Here is a 20,709-nt window from a genome sequence, read left to right as displayed (position 1 = left end):
AATTTTTTTTCCGGCTACAAAAGAACATCTGTTTATATTCTATTTATTTTAGGTTGACACAGTAAAGCGCCTGCTAATTAAAAAATTGCCTCGAGTTCTTGCTATCCAACTCAAACGATTTGACTATGACTGGGAAAGAGAATGTGCAATTAAATTCAATGATTATTTTGAATTTCCTCGAAAGCTGGATATGGGACCTTACACAGTAGCAGGTGTTGAAAAGCTGGAGAAGGATAATGTAAACTCAGAAAATCAGTTGATTAAACAGATAGAGCAATCTGAAAACGAAACTATAGGAAGCACAAAATACAGACTTGTAGGTGTGCTTGTACACAGTGGTCAAGCAAGCGGTGGGCATTATTATTCTTACATCGTTCAAAGGAATGGTAAAGATGATGAGAGAGATCACTGGTATAAATTTGATGATGGTGATGTAACAGAATGCAAAATGGATGATGATGAAGAAATGAAAAGTCAGTGTTTTGGTGGAGAGTACATGGGAGAAGTATTTGATCACATGATGAAGCGCATGTCTTACAGGCGGCAGAAGAGGTGGTGGAATGCTTACATACTCTTTTACGAACAAATGGATATAATAAATGAAGATGAGGAAATGATAAGATATATATCAGAGCTAACTATTGCAAGACCCCATCAAATCATTATGTCACCAGCCATTGAGAGAAGTGTGTGGAAACAAAATGTGCAATTTATGCATAACCAAATGCAATATAGTTTCGAGTATTTTCAGTTTGTGAAAAAACTGCTTACATGTAATGGTGTTTATTTAAACCTTGCTCCAGGTAAGCTTTGGAAGTAGCTTCTTACTAATAAAGGTTCATTTTTATTTGGCTTCTAGGATTTCTTACAAGTCATCGAATATGTTTAATCTTTTTCTTCAGTTTTATTTTTTTTCGTAGAATCATTAGTCTCATTTTACGTGAATGTGCTGGCCTTTTTGGTTTATTTTAAAATGAAAAATGTAGGGTATCTGTACCTTTGAATAGTGATTCTTAATATAGGGAATTATAGAAAAGCATTTATTATAGTAATTACTATATTTTACTCAAACAGTTTGAAATATGGATTATGAAGTGGTAAGATAATCACTAATAATTATCTGGCTAACTCAGGTTTTTTAACATAGACTTTAAAGATGAAATGTTTTTAACTGTGTATGTACTTTTTATTTAAAGGGCAGGATTATTTGTTGCCTGAAGCAGAAGAAATTACTATGATTAGTATTCAGCTTGCTGCTAGATTCCTCTTTACCACTGGATTTCACACGAAGAAAATAGTTCGTGGTCCTGCCAGTGACTGGTACGTGGCTTTGGATTTCATTCATATAGTACTTATAGTTGGTTTGTTTTTTTAATTATATTGCTTTATTTTTTCTAACCATGAAAATATAATTTCAAATACAAAATAAATATCTTGGTAGTAATCATGAGGGAAATTTTACTAAAATTGCCTAATCTAAGAGTGCCTTTAATTATTTAAAAATCGGCTCCTACTCCTACGACTTTGTATCACATCAGTGTATTTCATCATTAAATTATTAAGCTTTATTTTTACTAGATGAAATTGTCACTTGTAATTCAAAAGGTAGATTGGCTGGATGTAGTAGCTAACTCCTGTAATCCCAGCAGTTTGGGAGGCCAAGTTAGGGGGATCATGAGGTCAGGAGTTCAAGACCAACCTGACCAATGTGTTAAAACCCATCTCTACTTAAAAAAAATAATAATAATAACTGGGCATGATGGCATCTGCGTGTAATCCCAGCTACTCAGGAGGATGAGGCAGGAGGATTGTTTGAACCTCAGAGCTGGAGGATGCACTTACACTGTATCTCAAAAAAAAAGGCAGATGATTTTTTAGGCCAGGTGTGGTGGCTCATACCTGTAATCCCAGCACTCTGGGAGGCCAGAGTGGAAGGATCACTTGAGTCCAGAAATTTGAGACCAGCTTGGGCCACATAGTGAAACCTCATCTCTACAAAAATTTTAATTAACTGGGTGTGGTGACTCACATCTGTAATCCTAGCACTGTAGGAGGCTGAGGTGGATGGACCACTTTAGACCTAGAATTTTAGCAAGATCCTATCTCTACCAAAAAAATGTTTTAAATAATTAGCTAGGATGTCACTCATGAAATCCTATGGCCTGTTTATGCAGAACCAGCTACTTGGCAGCCTGAGGTAGAAGGATCATTTGCATCCAGGAGTTTCAAGCTGCAGTTAGCTGTAATTGTACCACTGCCTTTATTCCAGCTTGGGCAATAGAGAGCTTCTCTCTTTAAAAAATAAAAAAAGACAATTTTAAAGTGGCTATAGTTTAAAATTACTGTTAAGTATGAAATACATTATAATACCTTGATTTAACGACTCAGCATTTATTCACATTGAAAAATGTTAAATAAATGTTATGGCGCTAGGGAGAGTTTGATTATGGATTTGCAGAGAGTTACACACATTTTGAATTTTCTTTACTTTTTTGACTCTGTGTAATCCCAATTACAAAGCTTTATTAATCTGTTATTTGTACTAAAACCAACTGACGGTTAATTGCAGAGCACATTTTACATTATTGTTTCATTTATAAAAACCTGTGTCTTCACCATAGCAAGCAAAATAAACACATTACTAAAATTTGACATTCATAGATGTTTCTGTTTTAGGTATGATGCACTCTGCATTCTCCTCCGTCACAGCAAGAATGTACGTTTTTGGTTTGCTCATAATGTTCTTTTCAATGTTTCAAATCGCTTCTCTGAATATCTACTGGAGTGCCCAAGTGCAGAAGTCAGGGGCACATTTGCAAAACTTATAGTGTTTATTGCACACTTTTCCTTGCAAGATGGGTCTTGTCCTTCTCCTTTTGCGTCTCCAGGACCTTATAATCAGGTAATTGCACAGCATTTTTTTTTTTTTTTTTTTTTTGGTAATTAAATACTTAGAAGTAAATTCTGTTTTTGGCAAATTCAAATCAGCAAATTTATGTGCCTCTCTTTTATGTATTTGCTGTACACAAGTGCAGATGTACATTGGGACACTTTTAAGTTCTTTAAGTTATTTCAGGGTAGTAGTGATTGCTGATACTGAAAAAAATAGAAATTCCTTTTGTGTATTCAATTATTTACAGTTATTTAGTAAATCCTTAAGTTTTTACATTTTTTAAATTTACTTTTATAATGGCTAAGTTAAAAGCCTTTTAGTGAAACACAGTAACATGAAATTACTGGTAATGTAAATAAATAATCCACCTAAATTCTTTTATTGAAGTTTTTGGGGTTTTGGGGTTTTTTGTTTGTTTGTTTGTTTGTTTGTTTGTTTGTTTTAATTACAGCAACATACAAGATCTACAATGAAGTCTACCTGAGTTCTTCATTATGTTTCTCAAACAGCAAGCATATTTAGTGATTTTCTTTATGAAATATTTGCTGTGCATATGATGCCGATAAAATAATATTTCATTTTTTATAGGCATGTGATAACTTGAACTTGAGTGACCACTTACTAAGAGCCACACTAAATCTCTTGAGAAGGGAAGTTTCAGAGCATGGGCATCATTTACAGCAATATTTTAATTTGTTTTTAATGTATGCCAATTTAGGTAAGACCTTTTCATGACTATATTAATGATTGTTTCATTTTCAAGTATTAAATAAGAAGCACATTATAATCAAGTGATTATATGTAATTTGTTCCAAAGTAGAAGCAGTGTACCATATTCATATTCTTAAAATGCATTGAAATTTTCTATGTAACTTTAATGGCATTTCTCATATTATAAGGTAATTTATGCACTTGTTTTATTTCTCTGATAATCTTTAAGATCAGGTGCTCTGTCTGATAGATGTTATCTCTTAATATTACTTTTTGAAAAATACTGGCTTCGTGGTCATATCCCACACCATCTGAATAAGAATTCCCAGGGCTTGCCAAAGGAATCCATATTTCTAAAGGGATACCAAGTGGTTGTGTTGCTTGTCAGGTTTAAGAATTATTTCTTTAAAGAACTTAACATGTAGGGCCGGGCGCGGTAGCTCAAGCCTGTAATCCCAGCACTTTGGGAGGCTGAGGCGGGTGGATCACAAGGTCAAGAGATCAAGACCATCCTGGTCCACATGGTGAAACCCCGTCTCTACTAAAAATACAAAAAAATTAGCTGGGCATGGTGGTGCGTGCCTATAATCCCAGCTACTCAGGAGGCTGAGGCAGGAGAATTGCCCAAACCCAGGAGGCGGAGGTTGCGGTGAGCCGAGATCACGCCGTTGCACTCCAGCCTGGGTAACAAGAGCGAAACTCGGTGTCAAAAAAAAAAGAACTAACATGTACATATGTATCTGTTAAACTAAATTGAAATTAGTAATAATGCAAATAATCCACCTTAATCTGTTGTTGTTCATACTAGTATCAGTTAACAAATGTGATTTTCAGTGTATCTCTCTTAGAGTAGCCTACTTTTCCTCACATTAATCTATTTATTATTTTGAGTGTCTCTACAATGCTTACCTAAAAAAAATATTTCTTGTTTATTCCATTGTGTTTTGATGGTTTTTAAATATTTACGTTACTCCCAACTAGATAGCAGAATTCTTATAACAAGGGGGTATTGCGTAGTACTATTTAGTCACTGTTGAATGAATGTATAGATTGCCAGGAATATATGTGATCATTGTAGTGTTTTCAGTGTTGTTTTATGTTGTTTTTATTGTCTGGAAGAAGAATAAATTTATTATAGATGTAGTAATCTGATTTGAATATCAGCAGTGCAGGTGTTCATATAACAATATTTCAAAATTAGTAATTTATTGATATAGTTAAAATTTATTGACTAGTTAATTTTAGTGATACTGATAAATATTTGATCACATTTTTACAAACGATTGACACAATTAGCAGATATACTTTTATATCTGTGTATTTTTTATTTTTAAAAGTTAACTGAATAACTTTTAAATATCTTACTACATAAAATTAAGTTCTGTAGTCACACATTCCTCTAACGAAAGTGATACCTGTATTATTAATATTTGACTTAACAGTAAGAACATTTTACCAATTATTCTTCCTTCTCTGATCATGTCTGCATTTTCTAATAGAGCAAGAAATGGATATTATACAAACATAAATGAACTCTTTATTTTAAATATAAAGTATTAAATTTACACACAAAAATGCTGTTTCCACTATTGTATTTTAGATATTGGCTGCTTATACACAACACATTGATGGTTTATAACATAACCTAATGGCAGTTTTTCCAGCCCAGAATTAGTATAGATTTATGACTCTTAAATCTAAATCAGGGCATTAGGTTTCAGGTTTTAGAAGTTTTTGGATTTGAGAAAAATGAAACAATGCATTCGCAACACATTGCGTAAAATTCCCAGTAAGACCTCAGGCAGTATCCTACAATCAAACATACTAATATTTCTATGATGAATAATAAATAATCCCTTTAAGGGTAGGAGAAGCATTACTTGCAGGAGAAAAGGGTTGGTTAGGATTTTTTAAACAGAGTGGATGGTGTGTGTAGACTTGGTACTGACATGTCTTGGTGGCTTAGACACCATGTAAGGTATTCAGTGTGACTTGATACAGTGAAGGCTACAGTATAGCAGGACTGATTTGCAGGATTCTCTAAGGAGGGGCGCTGGATGTAGAGGTGGAGGTGGAGGTGGTGAAGATGTCTAGTAGTGGGATGCATATGTCTAGAATATCTAAAATCATTTGGATACATTCATTACTATAGACGTAGTTACAAAAAACAAGCCATGTAAGATGTCCTAGAATGGAAACTTTTTCTAAAAGAATTTTTTTATGACTCATTTAATTTAGTTTCTGTCTTTCTTAGGTCGAGAGTTATTCTTTGGCTAGGGCCTTCCAGACTCTTTAGGCCATAGAAAGTTTATATTCTCAAGGCTAATTGGAATGCCATAGTCATGATTATTATTTCGCAGTTAGGATACCTTATCTTATTTAATTCAGTTAGCGTATTTTCTATTCTGTCTGCATTCTGCCCGTATTGTTTGTATTCTAAACAAAGAGAATGAGCTTTTAATAATACAACTTACAGAGTGCTATAATAATTACTTTTTTATCATTGTAGTTTTTTACTCTCAGGTTTGTTTTTTTTTCCTACTCATTTTTCTGTCCTTTTTATTAATAGGTGTGGCAGAAAAAACACAGCTTCTGAAATTAAATGTACCTGCTACCTTTATGCTTGTGTCTTTAGACGAAGGGCCAGGTCCTCCAATCAAATATCAGTATGCTGAATTAGGCAAGTTATATTCAGCAGTGTCTCAGCTGATTCGTTGTTGCGGCGTATCATCAAGAATGCAATCTTCAGTCAATGGTAAAGTAGCAGATTCCACTTTTTTTTTTTTACAGCAGTTTGAAAATAATCATAGCTTTATGTAGCATTTGATTTAAAGTAGCTCTGAAGATTTATAAAAGTGAAACTAATCTGAAACTCTGAAATGTTGTAGAATATTATATGTCTAATATTTTAGCTTTTTTATATGTATAATGGAGTTTTGTTTTGTTTTTGTTTTTTAATGTAGGGTTCTGTGCTATCTTATGAAATTGTTACTTTAAGAATGGTAAACTTTGTTTTTAGTGTCAGTGTTTATATATTTGCATTTTATCATCTTCATATAGCTGACCATTTAGGTGAATTTTTAGTTTAATTTAAAGTCAGATTTTATTTTTTAAGATAAGAAATTTACTATTATAATTTTGTGAGGAATTCCATTGATTTATCGTTGATAACAAATCTGTTCTAGGTAATCCTCCTCTCCCCAATCCTTTTGGGGACCCCAATTTATCACAGCCTATAATGCCAGTTCAGCAGAATGTGGCAGACATTTTATTTCTAAGAACAAGTTATGTGAAGAAAATTATTGAAGACTGCAGTAACTCAGAGGATACCATCAAATTACTTCGCTTTTGCTCTTGGGAGAATCCTCAGTTCTCATCTACTGTCCTCAGTGAACTTCTCTGGCAGGTCGAAGAAAAATAAACATTGATATAGTTATTATTTTATTCATTTTTTAAAAAATGAGTAATTCACTCTTTTAACTATTTGTAGGTTGCATATTCATACACCTATGAACTTCGGCCATATTTAGATCTACTTTTGCAAATTTTACTGATTGAGGACTCTTGGCAGACTCACAGGTGAATATGCTTTGCCAAGAGAATAATTAAAATTTCCAGCGTTCTTGATGTAACTTGAATTGTTAATCACCAAATACACTTCTTATCTTTTGGTGCGCTGCTTAATATTCTATTTTTTAAAAAAATCTGAAGGAAAAATGCCACTTATTTGTATTCTGTTCTCTTAATGTTTCACTTTTATGCTTCATATTAGGTTTTGTCTTCCATTTACTGTTTTTATTTTCTATACCTACTTAAGTTCTATTAATATTTTAAGATTATCATGTACTTTTTCTAGAATTATAGTGGATAACAGTTATCTAAAAGCAATACCTCATCTCTAATTAGTTAGTTTTATATGTATATGAGAAATAAGAGGGTAATTTCAGAACTGAGATTATGCTATAACAGGTCTATAAATATGCCCCTGGAATTCTCAGTTGTTTTCTCTGCAGTAAAATCACTATAAGAATTATACCGTAGAATTCGTTGCCTAACTCTGCTTAAAAATTATTTATTCTTCATGGGAATTTTAAAATAATAGCTTGTTTTAGGAACACACACACACACACACACACACACTCACTCATTAGACATTGTAATAAGCAAAAAAAAACCCTGAAAACAAATTTATTATAAAGCTGCAGAACACAGTGCTAAAAGGCAAAGCATTGTAACCTTCTATTTTAGAGAACTGAAAATATTAGACTTCAGCAATTAAAATTATCAAATTGTGATTCAGTTCACCATCAAGCAGATCAATTAATGTAAAGATGGCATTAGATCAGTAATGTTTTAAATTAGATCCCATTTATTTTAATGGGATCTAATTTTTATTTCTAAAAACTTTTTACTGTTTTAAATAATTTGTAGGCAAATATTGCTATGTGACTTCCTTTTATTTACTTATTTATTTATTTATTTATTTATTTATTTATTGGATAAACAGTCTTGCTCTGTTGTCAGGCTGGAGTACAGTGGCGTGATCTCAGCTCACTTGCAACCTCTGCGGCCTGGGTTCAAGCGATTCCCCTGCCTCAGCCTCCCAAATAGCTGGGACTACAGTTGTGCACCACCATGCCCAGCTCATTTTTTGTATTTTGGTAGAGACAGAGTTTCACCCTGTTGGTCAGGATGGTCTCAATATCCTGACCTCATGATCTGACTGCCTCAGTCACCCAAAGTGCTAATATTGCAGGATGACCCACTGTGCCCAGCCAGCTATGTGACTTCTTATATTTGCTCTATGGCTAAATCACATTTTTAGCCTTCTTGTCTCATCCAAGGATCTCATTATAATAAAGATACACTTGCTGGATTAATGTGGACAGCAGTGGACTTTTGTGCAAAATTAGTATTGGCCTTATGAACATAAACTTGAAATGTTTTTTTGTAATGGACATTTAGTTTATTCAATAGACAGGATTCAACAGATATATATATGTAAACATCTGCTGGTTGCCAAGAACTGTTATTATCACTTCGTTATAACCTGTAAGAGAATACGAAAATGGTACATATCTCACAAGTGTTGCAGGAAACCTAACCCTGTTGTCTGAAATTATTGACATTGAATTTAGATGTCAAAAATTGCTCTTTCTGAACAAAATTTATATTGCAGAAGTGTCTAAAGCAAACGAAAAAATACCTTGACATTTGACCTGGGATATAAAAGTATTTTGTCAAGTAAGATATATGGTATGGAGAAAAAACTTTTTAAAGTTATTTTTCTGTCCAGGTAATAACACAAAAGAAAGAAGGCATTTTTGTGGGGTGGGGAAGCTTTTTTGTTTTTTGAGACAGAGTTTTGCTCTTGTTGCCCAGGCTGAAGTAAGTGATCTCTGCTCACTGCAATCCCCATATCCTGAGTTCAAGGGATATTCCTGCCTCCTAAGTAGCTGGGATTACATATATGTGCCACTACTCCTAATTTTTGCATTTTTAGTAGAGAAGGGTTTTCACGATGTTGGTCAGGCTAGTCTCGAACTCCTAACCTCAGCTGACCTACTGGGCTTGGCCTCACAAAGTGCTGCAGTTACAGAAGTGAGCCACCATGACTGGTCTGTGTTTGTAATTTTTTAAATTTTCTATTAAGGAGAACAGGGAATAGTTAGCTATGTAACTATGTTGCAATTAGGCAATCCTGAAATAAAATAATTGATCATTAGAAAATCAGGCAAATTTTAACATTGTCAGTGGAAATTGCTTTACCCATCATGTACATGTTTTTACACTATTAGAATTCAAGTTAGTGAGGTACTGCGAATTTATGTCACTGTTCCATAATCACTGGATTCTTGCTTTATGAAAAATGGATTAACTCAAAATCAGTCTTATTCAACTGAAGTCTTAAAATACTAGTTAGCTTTAGGAAAAATAATGTGGTTAGCTGGACATGGTGGTATGTTTCTGTAATCCTAACTGCTTGGGAGACTGAAGTGAGAGTATTCCTTGAATTCTGGAGTCTGAGGCTGCACTGAGCAATAAACTATGAACATGCCACTGCAGTCCAGCCCGGGACACAGAGCAAGATTCTATCTCTTAAAAAAAAAAAAAAAAAAAGAAAGAAAGAAAACTTAAAAAAAAACAATGTGTAGCATCATTGTCCTTACTTTGCTATTAGTAGTGCATTCATAGAATATTTAGCAAAAGCATTTTGAATTAGTAATTTGACAAGAACACAAATGGTTGAGTCAGGTTGGCTAGATCTATAATATTTGGCTGTTTGTGCTCTCTGTACTTGTTTTCTCATCTGCTAAAATGTTCCTAATTTTAATTTGTTCTTACATAGTTAACAAAAGTAATTTGAATATTAATTACATTATATTAGTATATCAAAAACTTGTTCTAAATGGCACATATTAGGCACTCAAATGTGAACTACTACTGGATATTATGAATTTTTACATCTGTTTCTGTTTTAGAATTCATAATGCACTTAAAGGAATTCCAGATGATCGAGATGGGCTGTTTGATACCATACAGCGCTCAAAGAATCACTATCAAAAACGAGCATATCAGTGCATAAAATGTATGGTAGCTTTATTTAGCAGTTGTCCTGTTGCTTACCAAATCTTGCAGGTGAGGGTTTTCTCTTATAATTTTGTAGAAACCTGTGTCATAACTTTATTTTAAAAGAAAATAATCACGTAAATTTTGAATTAGCATTTTTGATTGATAATGAAAATTATTCTAAATTGTTTTACATATATAGTTTTATTTTCTTCTGAAGGGCAATGGAGATCTTAAAAGAAAATGGACCTGGGCAGTGGAATGGCTAGGAGACGAACTTGAAAGAAGACCATATGCTGGAAATCCTCAGTATACTTACAACAGTTGGTCTCCTCCAGTACAAAGCAATGAAACATCAAATGGTTATTTCTTAGAAAGATCATATAGTGCCAGGATGACACTTGTAAAAGCTTGTGAACTCTGTCCAGAAGAGGTAAAAAATAAAAAAAAGAAAGAAAAAGCCACCAAAGGACAGCAGATAGATGTGGGAAAAAGAAATGTAATATTTTAATGTATAGGCCAATGTTTATTAATACTGTTAAAAAAATCATGCTGCAGTTTTCTTTGCTTTAACAGTTAGCTTGATTAGTTTGTTCTTAAGTCAACAAAAAAGTTTCCTTTTGGAAAAAACTTATGTGAAGTTGTCTAAAAATTACATACCTAAAGAATTCAGATTTTATTATTTTGTTTTTGTTTTTGTTTTTGGAGATGAAGTCTTGCCCTACTGGCCCAGGCTGGAGTGCAGTGGCACAATCTCGGCTCACTGCAGCCTCCATCTCCTGGATCAAGTGATTTTACTGCGTCAGCCTCTTAAGTAGCTGGGAGTACTGGTGCTAAGCTGACTATATTTGTATTTGTAATAGAAATGGGGTTTCACCATGACGGCCAGGCTGGTGTCAAACTCCTGATGTTATGTGTTCTCCATGCTCAGCCTTTCAAAGTGCTGGGATTATGAGCATGAACTCTGCCTGGCCTGTTTTCTTGTATTATAAATTATTTGAAATAAATACAAAGATGTTAAAGAGGCCAACTTTGTGCATTTCTTAAATTTATTTTAAACTAAGGAAATTAAATATAAATTTGAAGTTACTGTTAGAATCTAATGCTAAATCTCTTTAATTATTTAAAATTAGGAGCCAGATAACCAAGATGCTCCAGATGAGCATGAATCCTCTCCACCAGAAGATGCCCCATTATATCCTCATTCACCTGGCTCTCAGTATCAAAAGGTAAAAATGATTTTTTATTTTTATCCCTCAAACTCATTTTGATGCTTAACCTAAAAGGTCTTCCGTTACTATTTTTTAAAACATTTTGAAAGTCCAACCTTTCTCTGTGCCTGGCTACTATTTAAAACTAGATAAACTGTTCCAAACCAGCATGAGCTGGAGATTTATCCACTGTCACTGTAAAGTAATAACAAAATTGTCTAGAACAGCTTCAGCAAGATGATCAATAGAGGACTGGTTGGAGTGAGATCATGTTTTATTTTACTGCTGTGGTGTTTTCTTTATCATCAGGTACTACCCCCTTGTGCTGTTTGCTGTGGTTAATAAAATTGTGTAGTATTTCAGTAATTGTTGAAGAAATGTTAAAGCATAAAGTATCTGAGTGGGTACTTACCCTCAAGATTCAATGACAGTAAAAATTCTGTTTGGCTTTAATAGAACAGAAAAACTATAACTGAGGAAACATATAAATTATGAGAACTTCTTTTTTTTTTTTTTTTTTTTTTTTTGAGACAGAGTTTCAGTCTTGTTACCCAGGCTGGAGTGCAATGGCGCGATCTCGGCTCACCGCAACGTCCGCCTCCTGGGTTCAGGCAATTCTCCTGCCTCAGCCTCCTGAGTAGCTGGGATTACAGGCACGCGCCACCACGCCCAGCTAGTTTTTTGTATTTTTAGTAGAGACGGGGTTTCACCATGTTGACCAGGATGGTCTCAATCTCTCAACCTCGTGATCCACCCGCCTCAGCCTCCCAAATTGGAGAACTTCTTTTTAAAAATAAGCATTTTTGGGAAAAATTCTGGGAAAGTTAGTCACAAATGTGAGTAACGCAGTCATTTTAAGGCAGTGATTCTTAAATTAATGTGCATCATAATCATGCAATTGCACTAAGAATAGCAGTTGCAGGGTAAAATTGTCACTTTATAGAGCTGTTGTGGGAGTCAAGAATTGGCATTTCTTTTAAGATTCGAAGTATTCCTGGTCTGGAGAAAACATGGAAAATCTTTCTGCTTAGCACAGTAACTGGCAAAACTTTTGTTTTGTTTTGTTTTGTTTTGTTTTGTTTTGTTTTGAGATAAAGTCTCTATTGCCCAAGTGCAGTGGCACGATGTCAGCTCACTGTAACCTCCACCTCCCAGGTTCAAGCAATTCTCCTGCCTCAGCCTCCCAAGTGGTTGGGACTATAGGCCCGTGCCACCACACCCAGCTAATTTTTGTGGTTTTAGAAGAAATGGGGTTTCACCATGTTGGCCAGGATCTCTTGACCTGTAATCCGTCCACTTTGGCCTCCCAGAGTGCTGAGATTACAGGTGTGAGCCACCAGGCCCAGCCAAGACTCTTAAATACATTCTCTGGAGGTAAATGATTTTTTATATGAAGCTGACACATTTTATGTGCATGCATTTTCTCAAAACACTTTATGTGGTACTTTTTTCTTAAAATATAAATATCAGATTGTAGGTTTTTTTTTTTCTTTTTTAAAGATAAGTTCTAGGTTTTAAAATGTCTACTTTTTAACCAACCTAAGCCCATAGTTTTACGTTTTAATTGTTAATATCTGAAAAGTGTGACATGCTGCTCTCTTTCACCCTCTTAGAATAATCATGTGCATGGACAGCCATATACAGGACCAGCAGCACGTCACTTGAACAACCCTCAGAAAACTGGCCAAGAAACACAAGTAAATTATGAAGGCAATGAAGAAGTATCCTCACCTCAGATGAAGGATCAGTGAAAAGCACATAATTAACTGTTTCCTTTATGACCATGCACTAAGACCTTACCATCCAAGCTTTCTCTGTGCCTGGCTAGTATTGAAAACTATTTAAACTATTTCAAAGCAACATGGAGTGGAGAGCATATTTAGTGTCCCATTTATAGTAATTTGCAGTTTGTCAGTGTATAAGCCACAGGTGGGGGAAGTGTACACTGTTTTGTAATTAATGACTGATCCTAATCTCTAAATGACAAAAGTGTATATACTATGTTAATTTTTGACTGTTAATTCTTAAGCAAGAAACTTTTTTGATAAAAACAAGTCAGATATATAAATCACACAATTTTTTTTGTTAACGTTCACTGCATTGTGCAATTGATATTGCCTGCTTTGTGCAGTTTTATCAACTCCTTCACCCCCTTTACCCCCATAAAAGGGAACATAAAAAAGGGCCCATCTTTGTCAGTTTACACCAATAGTTTCTTGTTAATCTTTTTGACTGGATCTGTAAGATTGGTGGTTAACTTTTGAATTATATGGTTGATGTGGAAAATTGGCAATGTAACGTTTCTAGACATTTTTTGTTACCTTTTTATTCTGGTATATAGGGTAACTACTTTAAAGTTATTCTTACATTGTAGCAGTTAGCACAGCTTCACACTATTTGTGTAGCCAAGAGGACAGAACTTTGTAAATGATAGCAGTTGCCCAGAGGGACAATTCTATTGCTCAGAGATTTTATTTCTTATACTTAGAATCAATATAAAGTGGGGGAAAATGTGACAAACAAGCAGTTTTCATTGCATACATGTTCTTCACATTTTATGTTTGATAGTTCAATTTCTTGATAAAATAAAGAATATCAAAGTATACTAATAGGAATTTTAAAATATTAAAAGCAGTAGGCAAAATTTTTCCATGTCAGAATGCATGGAGCATAATAAATTGTATTTGGTGCACTTAGTTTTTTTTGTTGTTGTTATTCTTGTTGAATTTATTAACTAGTCTTCTAAAACTTTGCTTCTTTTGATTCCAGTGAAGTGTATGTCATCAGAATCCACAGTACTTTGAAGTACCATTGCACCAAGATATCTGACTGAATTACTAGTCAGTCACAATTTTACTTGAAAACAAGAATGGTCCTAGTGGTTTTTTTTCTGTTACTCTTAAAACCTTCTTGTTAAATACAGGGTTTAATTAAAATATAAGCTCCTGCTTATGTTAATGTAATTCTAAGGTATGATTTTGGAATAAATATTTGTTTTAAGATTCCAAGAAATCTGTGAGTTAATCCTGTATTTCAAAAGAGAATTGGTAAATTTTGAATGTGTGTAATATTTTGGAACCTGTTTAAAAACCAAATATCTTTACAAATAGATACGGCCTATCCTATACTATTTAAATATTTTGCTGTTTTTATTTATAGAGATTATTTTGCTGAATTCACAAATAGAATTTTGATTTAAGAAGAATTTTGTCCTGGGTTGTGTTTTTGTTTCTTGTTAATCTCTTGTGGTATTCTTAAGGACTACACATGTAAATTAATTATCTGCTTGGCATGCCTTCACAAGACACTGAATTCAGCATTTCAGACACAATTGAGTTTTAATGGATTAAAAAAAAATTGGCCCTTGGCCTTTCACTAAGGACCAAGAAAAAGAAAAAAACCGTTAAGATATCGGCCTTGTTTAAAAAAAAAAAATCTAGCTTAATCATTTTTGTGCTTTTGGCACATTTTTACATAGTTGATGCTTGTTTTAACGTAGTTGATACTGACAGTAGTGGATGTTTTATAAAGTCACTATGAATACCAAATTAGTAAATACTGAACTTTTTATACCATCAATATTTTGAAATGCTCCCACTTTCCCAAACTACTACTCTGTAACTTATGTAGTACGTTCATTTGATATAATCTCTTTACCCCTCGTTAGACACAATCAACCCTTAAATGTCACTTAATATGAAGAAATGCAATTCATTTGGTTATAGCATCTTCTGATTTTCTTACACTAATTTAAGCATTAGCATCGACCATTGCGGATATAGTAGTCAGTACCCATTGATAACTCTGTCAGGGCTAGGAATATTGGTTCATTGTAAGCAGCTATGTTAAGGGCCTTTGTATTTGGACCATAGTTATTTACACTCTGTGTCTCTCTTCCAGCCTAGAAACAGATCTTGGGATTTTGTTCCTCACAGAGTACAAGAGGAATATGTCTAGATTGACCCCATCTGCATTACTGCTGCACCTCCAGAAGGTGGCCACCTCAAATGAATTCACCAGGCTTTCTACTTGCTGCTTCTAGTCACCCCTATTGTCCTGGAATCAGTTCTTTGGATGGATGTTAGCATACCCTTCTTTAATGTAGCCCTTAAATCCCATGTTGTATTTTCCAGAGGACTATTTCACATACTGGCATGTTCTTAATAGTTCAGTTTTCTATTGTCCTGGTGACCAAGTCATTGGTTACTAATCATGAATTAGTAAGAATTCAAACAAACACATTTTTAAAAAAATAATTGTTAGCTTTTTAACACTCAAGAAAACAGCATGTAGTTCAATTATTGAACTAATTTATTCATTCAGTCTTCAATTGATCTTTTTATTTCTAGTCTCTATGAAAGCCTGCCAACAGGACATTGTTCACCCACCTTGAAACTGCCATCCATAAACCAAGCAGGTCTTTCTTGGTCAGTAGGGAGCTATCCAAAGAGCATTGCCCATAAGACAGGAGGATGCAGCAGTTCCTGACATGGTTCCAAACTTGATCCTAAGGAACATGTTCCTCTATAAACTTAATTCCCGTGTTTTATTGGAATTCTTCTGAGCACTTCCTTATTAAAGTGTTCTTAATTCATGCAATACCTTCTAGGTGTTTCAGGTTTTAGTACTACTTTATATTCTTCAGTCTCAGAAGTAGGCAAGGCAAGACAAGCTAGTAATTAGCTTGTCAAGGCAAGCTGCACCAAGGCAAGACAAACTAGTAATTATCTGTCAAATGGCACATAATATATCATGGCATCCAGGAATTTCCTAGTCCAAAATTCCCAGCTATTGCTGCAGAGTGGCTTGTGCAGGGCTTTTGCCATAGCTTCAGTCTGCCTAAGAGCATGCAAACACCTCCAGATTTGCAGTGTGGATCATAAGGTTTCAAAATACTGAGAGAAAGAGAGTGAGAGAGAGACAGAGAGAGAGACAGAGAGCACTTTGCAATTCAGACATGGCCAGCCTTAGTGCAATTTCTAATTTAAATAGACCTCTCTCTCCTTTTTAAATTGATAGATTATTTTATAAATATGTGCAATTGCACATATTTACAAGGTAGATATGATATTTTGATACATGCACACAATGAGTAATAACCAAATTATTAATTGGTATATTGATGTATTGGTAATTTGTCTGTTAGTCACCTCATACATGCATCATTTATTTGTGTTGAGACCATTCCAAATCTACTAGTAATTTTGATATATAAGATAAATTATTCATATTTATAGTTTCCCTCCTATACTATCAAAAATTAGAACCTATTTCTTCCGACAGTATTTGTACTCATTAACTAACTCATCTCTGCCTTGCTCAGTGTTCTTTCCAGCCTTTGGTAATCATTCTATTCGCTACCTTCATGAGATCAACTTTCTTACTGCCCTGTATGAATGAAAACATGCAATACTTGGTGTTTGTATTTCCTAGATTTTTTCATTTAACATAATGTCCCTTAAATGAAACCTTTTGGGTAGTGTTCTTTCAAGGAGCTAGAAGTATTTTCAGATGTGTATTATGAATCCCCAAAATCCTGTTCAACCAAATCCTGGGCTTCTTGTTTACTCAGGAGTAGGTAATGACAGAAATTAATTCTAGGTGACCTATGAAATGCCACAATGTCTCTTCACAGGTTTCTGTAAAAATTTCCCCATTTGGGTGCATCTCTGGGATCTTTGCTGGATTTATGGTTTCTCTTTGTTGGTCATAAGAATCAATATATATAAAGTCTGTGTTAGGTTCCTCTTCAGTGTTAGATGTTCACATGTCATCTTCAGTATGATGTAGTATTTATTACATTCAAGCCCAAATCTCGCATAAGCAAGTTATGTTAGTAATCTATGGCAATATATTAATAGTAAATGTAAATTGGGATCTTTTCCATATGCAGTTTACTCTTCTAAGATTGAGACAAAAAAAAACATACTTGCAAGTTTAATGAATATCCTATAGTGTCTTTTTTATACTGTGAAAAGGAATGTCAAACACTATTGATGCTGTGTGCAGCACTACTTTATCCTAGATTTGTTCCCATGACCCATGTCTTTTTCTTTTGGGTCACAAAAAGAATCCAGATAATTCATCAGTACTAGCCCTTTGGTTTCTAATTAAATTAAGGTGATTTTTATTTTGAGGTTTTGCTGTTGCTGTCGAAAGAATCCTACTCTGTTTCAGTAGTCTTTGTGACCATTGGTAGTTCTAGTTAATTAAATAATAACACTAAATAATTCCCATTTAATGTATTCGATAAAGATTGGCCTGAGGGAAAATTGCATGTCTTCTCTTTTACTATAAGAAGTAGCATAGACTGGGTGCAGTGGCTCTTTCGTGTAATCCTGGCACTTTGGGGGACTAGGCAGGTGAATTGCTTGAGCTCAGAAGTTGGAGACAAGTGTGGGAAACATGAGAAACACCCACTTCTACAAAAAAACAAAAGTTGCTAGTTATCCAATTCCTGTCATATCAGCTACTTAGTAGCCTGAAGTGAGAAAATCACCTGAACCCAGGAGGTAAAGACTGCAGTGATCATGATCATGGCACTGCTCTACAGCCTGGATGACAGAGCCAGACTGGAGAGAAGTTGATCTCAAACTCCAGACCCTAGGTGATTCACTTTGGCCTCCGAAAGTGATAGAATTACAGGTGTGACCCACCATGCCCAGTCCTTTGCCCACGTTTTAATGGGATTGTTTGGGTTTTGTTTGTTGCATTTTTTTTTTTTTTTGGATTTTTGTTTTTCTGTGTGTGTGTGTGTGTGTGTGTGTGTGTGTGTGTGTTTACTGTTCAGTTAAGTTCTTTATATACTCTGGATATTAGTGCTGTGTCAAGGGAATAGATCTTACATTTAAAACTTTGATCCATTTGACTTTTCTATATGATGAGAGATAGGACTTGTTTTATTCTTCATCTAGCTAGCTATTCAATTTCACAACTCAATTTATTAAAGAGATTGTCATTTCCCCACTGTACGCTCTTGTCAGCTTTTTTTGAAAATCAGTTAGCTGTTAATCAGCTGACATTATTTCTGGATTCTGGATTCTGTTCCATTGGTCTGTGTTTCTATTTGTATACCAATACCATGCTGATTTGTTTACAATAGACTTCTAGTAAATTTCAGTCAGGTAATATGCTACCTGCAGCTTTGTTCTGTTTGCTGAGAATTGCTTTGGCTATTCACACACCTTTTTGATTTTATATGAATTTTATTTTATTTTTACTAATTCTGTGAAGAATGACAATGGTGTGTTGGTAGAGATTGCATTGAATTCGTAGATTGCTTTGGGCAATACGGTGATTTCAAAACATTCATTCTAATTCATGAGCCTGCAGTGTTTTTCTATTTCTTAGTATCATTTTGAATTTCTTTCATTAGTCTGTTATATTTTAGAGATTATTCCACCTCCTTGTTTCAATTTTCTCCTAGACATTTTATTTTCTTATAGCTAATGTGATTAACTTGTCATTTGTTTCTCAGCTAGCTCATAATTGGTGTATAGAAACATTTCTGATTTTTTTTTTTTTTTTTGAGATGGAATCTTGGTCTTGTCACCAAGTTGGAGTGCAGTGGCACGATCTAGGTTCATTACAACCTCTGCTTCCAGCATTCAAGCGATTCCCCTGCCTCAGCCTTCCAAGTAGCCAGAACTACAGGCATGTGCCATCACGCCCCGGCTAATTTTTTGTATTTTAATAAAGAGTGGTTTTCACCATGATGTCCAGGATGGTCTCAATCTCCTGAACTTGTGTTCTGCTCTCCTTGGCCTCCCAAAGTGCTGGGATTACAGGCATGAGCCACCGTGCCCTGACCTGATTTTTATATATTGAACTTGCATCCCGTACTTTACTGAATTCTTCACTTTACTGATTTCATTTACTAATCTAAAAGTAAGTCTTTAGGGTGTTTTTATATTTGTTTATTTGTTTGTTTGTTTGTTTGTAGAAACAGGGTTTTCTTATGTTACCTAGGCTATCTAGTCTCAAACTGGGTTCAATCAATTCTCCCACCTTGGCCTTTCAAAGTTCTGAGATGACAGGCATGAGCCTGCCCATCCAGGTGTCTGTAAACATAAGATCATGTTATCTGTAAAGAGGACCAATTTGACATCCTCTTTTCCAATCTGGATGCCTTTATTTTGTCTCTTGTATGATTGGCTCTGGCTCAGTATCCCTGTACTATGATGAATAGTAGTGGTAAGAGTGGGCATGCTTGTCTTGCTCCAGTTCTTACAGGAAGATCTTTTAGCTTCCCCCACTTACTAATCGGCTATAGGCCAGCTAAATATGGCCTTTATTATGTTGATATATGTTCCCTCTATGACTAGTTTGTTGAGTGTTTTTAACATGAAGAGATATTAAGTTATATAAAATGCTTAATCTATGTCTATTAATATAACATTTTAAATTTTAAAAACACACTTAGACTCCTTCTCTAACAGTAAGAATCTTTCTTATTTCATATAGAAGATAACAACTTAAGGCCATGTGTGGTTGCTCATGTCTGTATGGGAGGCCAAGGTGGTCAGATCTTCAAGTCAGGAAATTGAGAACATCCTAGCTAACACAGTGAAACCCTGTCTCTATTAAAAAAGATATTAGCTGGGCTTCGTGGCATGCATCTGCAGTCCCAGCTACTCAGGAAGCTGAGGCAGGAGAATCACTTGAACCTGAGAAGCAGAGGTTATGGTGAGCTGAGATCAGGCCACTGTACTCCAGCCTGAGCAACAGAGATTCTGTCACAAAAAAAAAAAAAAAAAAAAAAAGGATAACAATTCAAATTCTCAGGCTTTACAGTATGTGTTTCCCTCCATCCATCCCTCCTTCCATCCTTCCCTCCCTCCCTTTCCCTCCGTTTCTTTCCCATCCTTCCCTCCTTCCTTCCATTTTTCCTTCCTGTAGTCATTCCTTCACTCCTTCCTTTCTTTTTCTTTCCTTTCTATTTGTTTTTTGAGACATCTTCTTGCTCTCTGTCACTCAGGTTGGAATACCGTGGCTCAATTATGGCTCAATGCAGCCTTGACCTTCTGGACTAAAGCCATCCTCTCACCTCAGCCTCCCAGTTAGCTGGGGCTACAGGTGCACATCACTATACCTGACTGGGTTTTTTGTTGTTGTTGTTTTGTTTTTTCTTTTGGTTGTTGTTGTAGAGACAGGATTTTCATATGTTTCCCAAGCTGATGTTCAACTCCTGAGCTCAAGCTATTGGGCTTCCAAAGTGCGGGGATCATAGGCATAAGTCATGACACCCAGCCAATATTTTATGTTCTAACATTATTGTTGTGTAGTTTTATTCCAAACAACATGATTTTTGAGATTATCCATTAG

At 34.8% G+C, this 20,709-nt stretch overlaps 1 protein-coding gene across 1 annotated transcript in view; it reads left to right on the top strand.

Moving 5' to 3' along the window:
- The window catches only part of LOC141582937 (ubiquitin carboxyl-terminal hydrolase 9Y), a 236,761-nt gene extending 222,905 nt beyond the window's left edge, over positions 1 to 13,856 (top strand). Inside the window, exons 38-48 of the mRNA XM_074392392.1 lie at positions 53 to 803; positions 1,197 to 1,320; positions 2,677 to 2,902; positions 3,482 to 3,611; positions 6,174 to 6,359; positions 6,790 to 7,010; positions 7,095 to 7,183; positions 10,087 to 10,243; positions 10,395 to 10,607; positions 11,308 to 11,403; positions 12,999 to 13,856. Coding sequence (XP_074248493.1) covers positions 53 to 803; positions 1,197 to 1,320; positions 2,677 to 2,902; positions 3,482 to 3,611; positions 6,174 to 6,359; positions 6,790 to 7,010; positions 7,095 to 7,183; positions 10,087 to 10,243; positions 10,395 to 10,607; positions 11,308 to 11,403; positions 12,999 to 13,136 — 2,331 coding nt within the window. The 3' untranslated portion in view covers positions 13,137 to 13,856. The remainder of the gene's footprint in view (positions 1 to 52; positions 804 to 1,196; positions 1,321 to 2,676; positions 2,903 to 3,481; positions 3,612 to 6,173; positions 6,360 to 6,789; positions 7,011 to 7,094; positions 7,184 to 10,086; positions 10,244 to 10,394; positions 10,608 to 11,307; positions 11,404 to 12,998) is intronic.
- Positions 13,857 to 20,709: the final 6,853 nt, after the last annotated feature.

The sequence above is a fragment of the Saimiri boliviensis genome, chromosome Y (genome assembly GCF_048565385.1).
Source record: "Saimiri boliviensis isolate mSaiBol1 chromosome Y, mSaiBol1.pri, whole genome shotgun sequence".
Taxonomy (NCBI): Eukaryota; Metazoa; Chordata; class Mammalia; order Primates; family Cebidae; genus Saimiri; species Saimiri boliviensis.
Note: the sequence above shows the minus strand (reverse complement) of the source record. Positions and strands in the feature narration are given on the sequence as shown.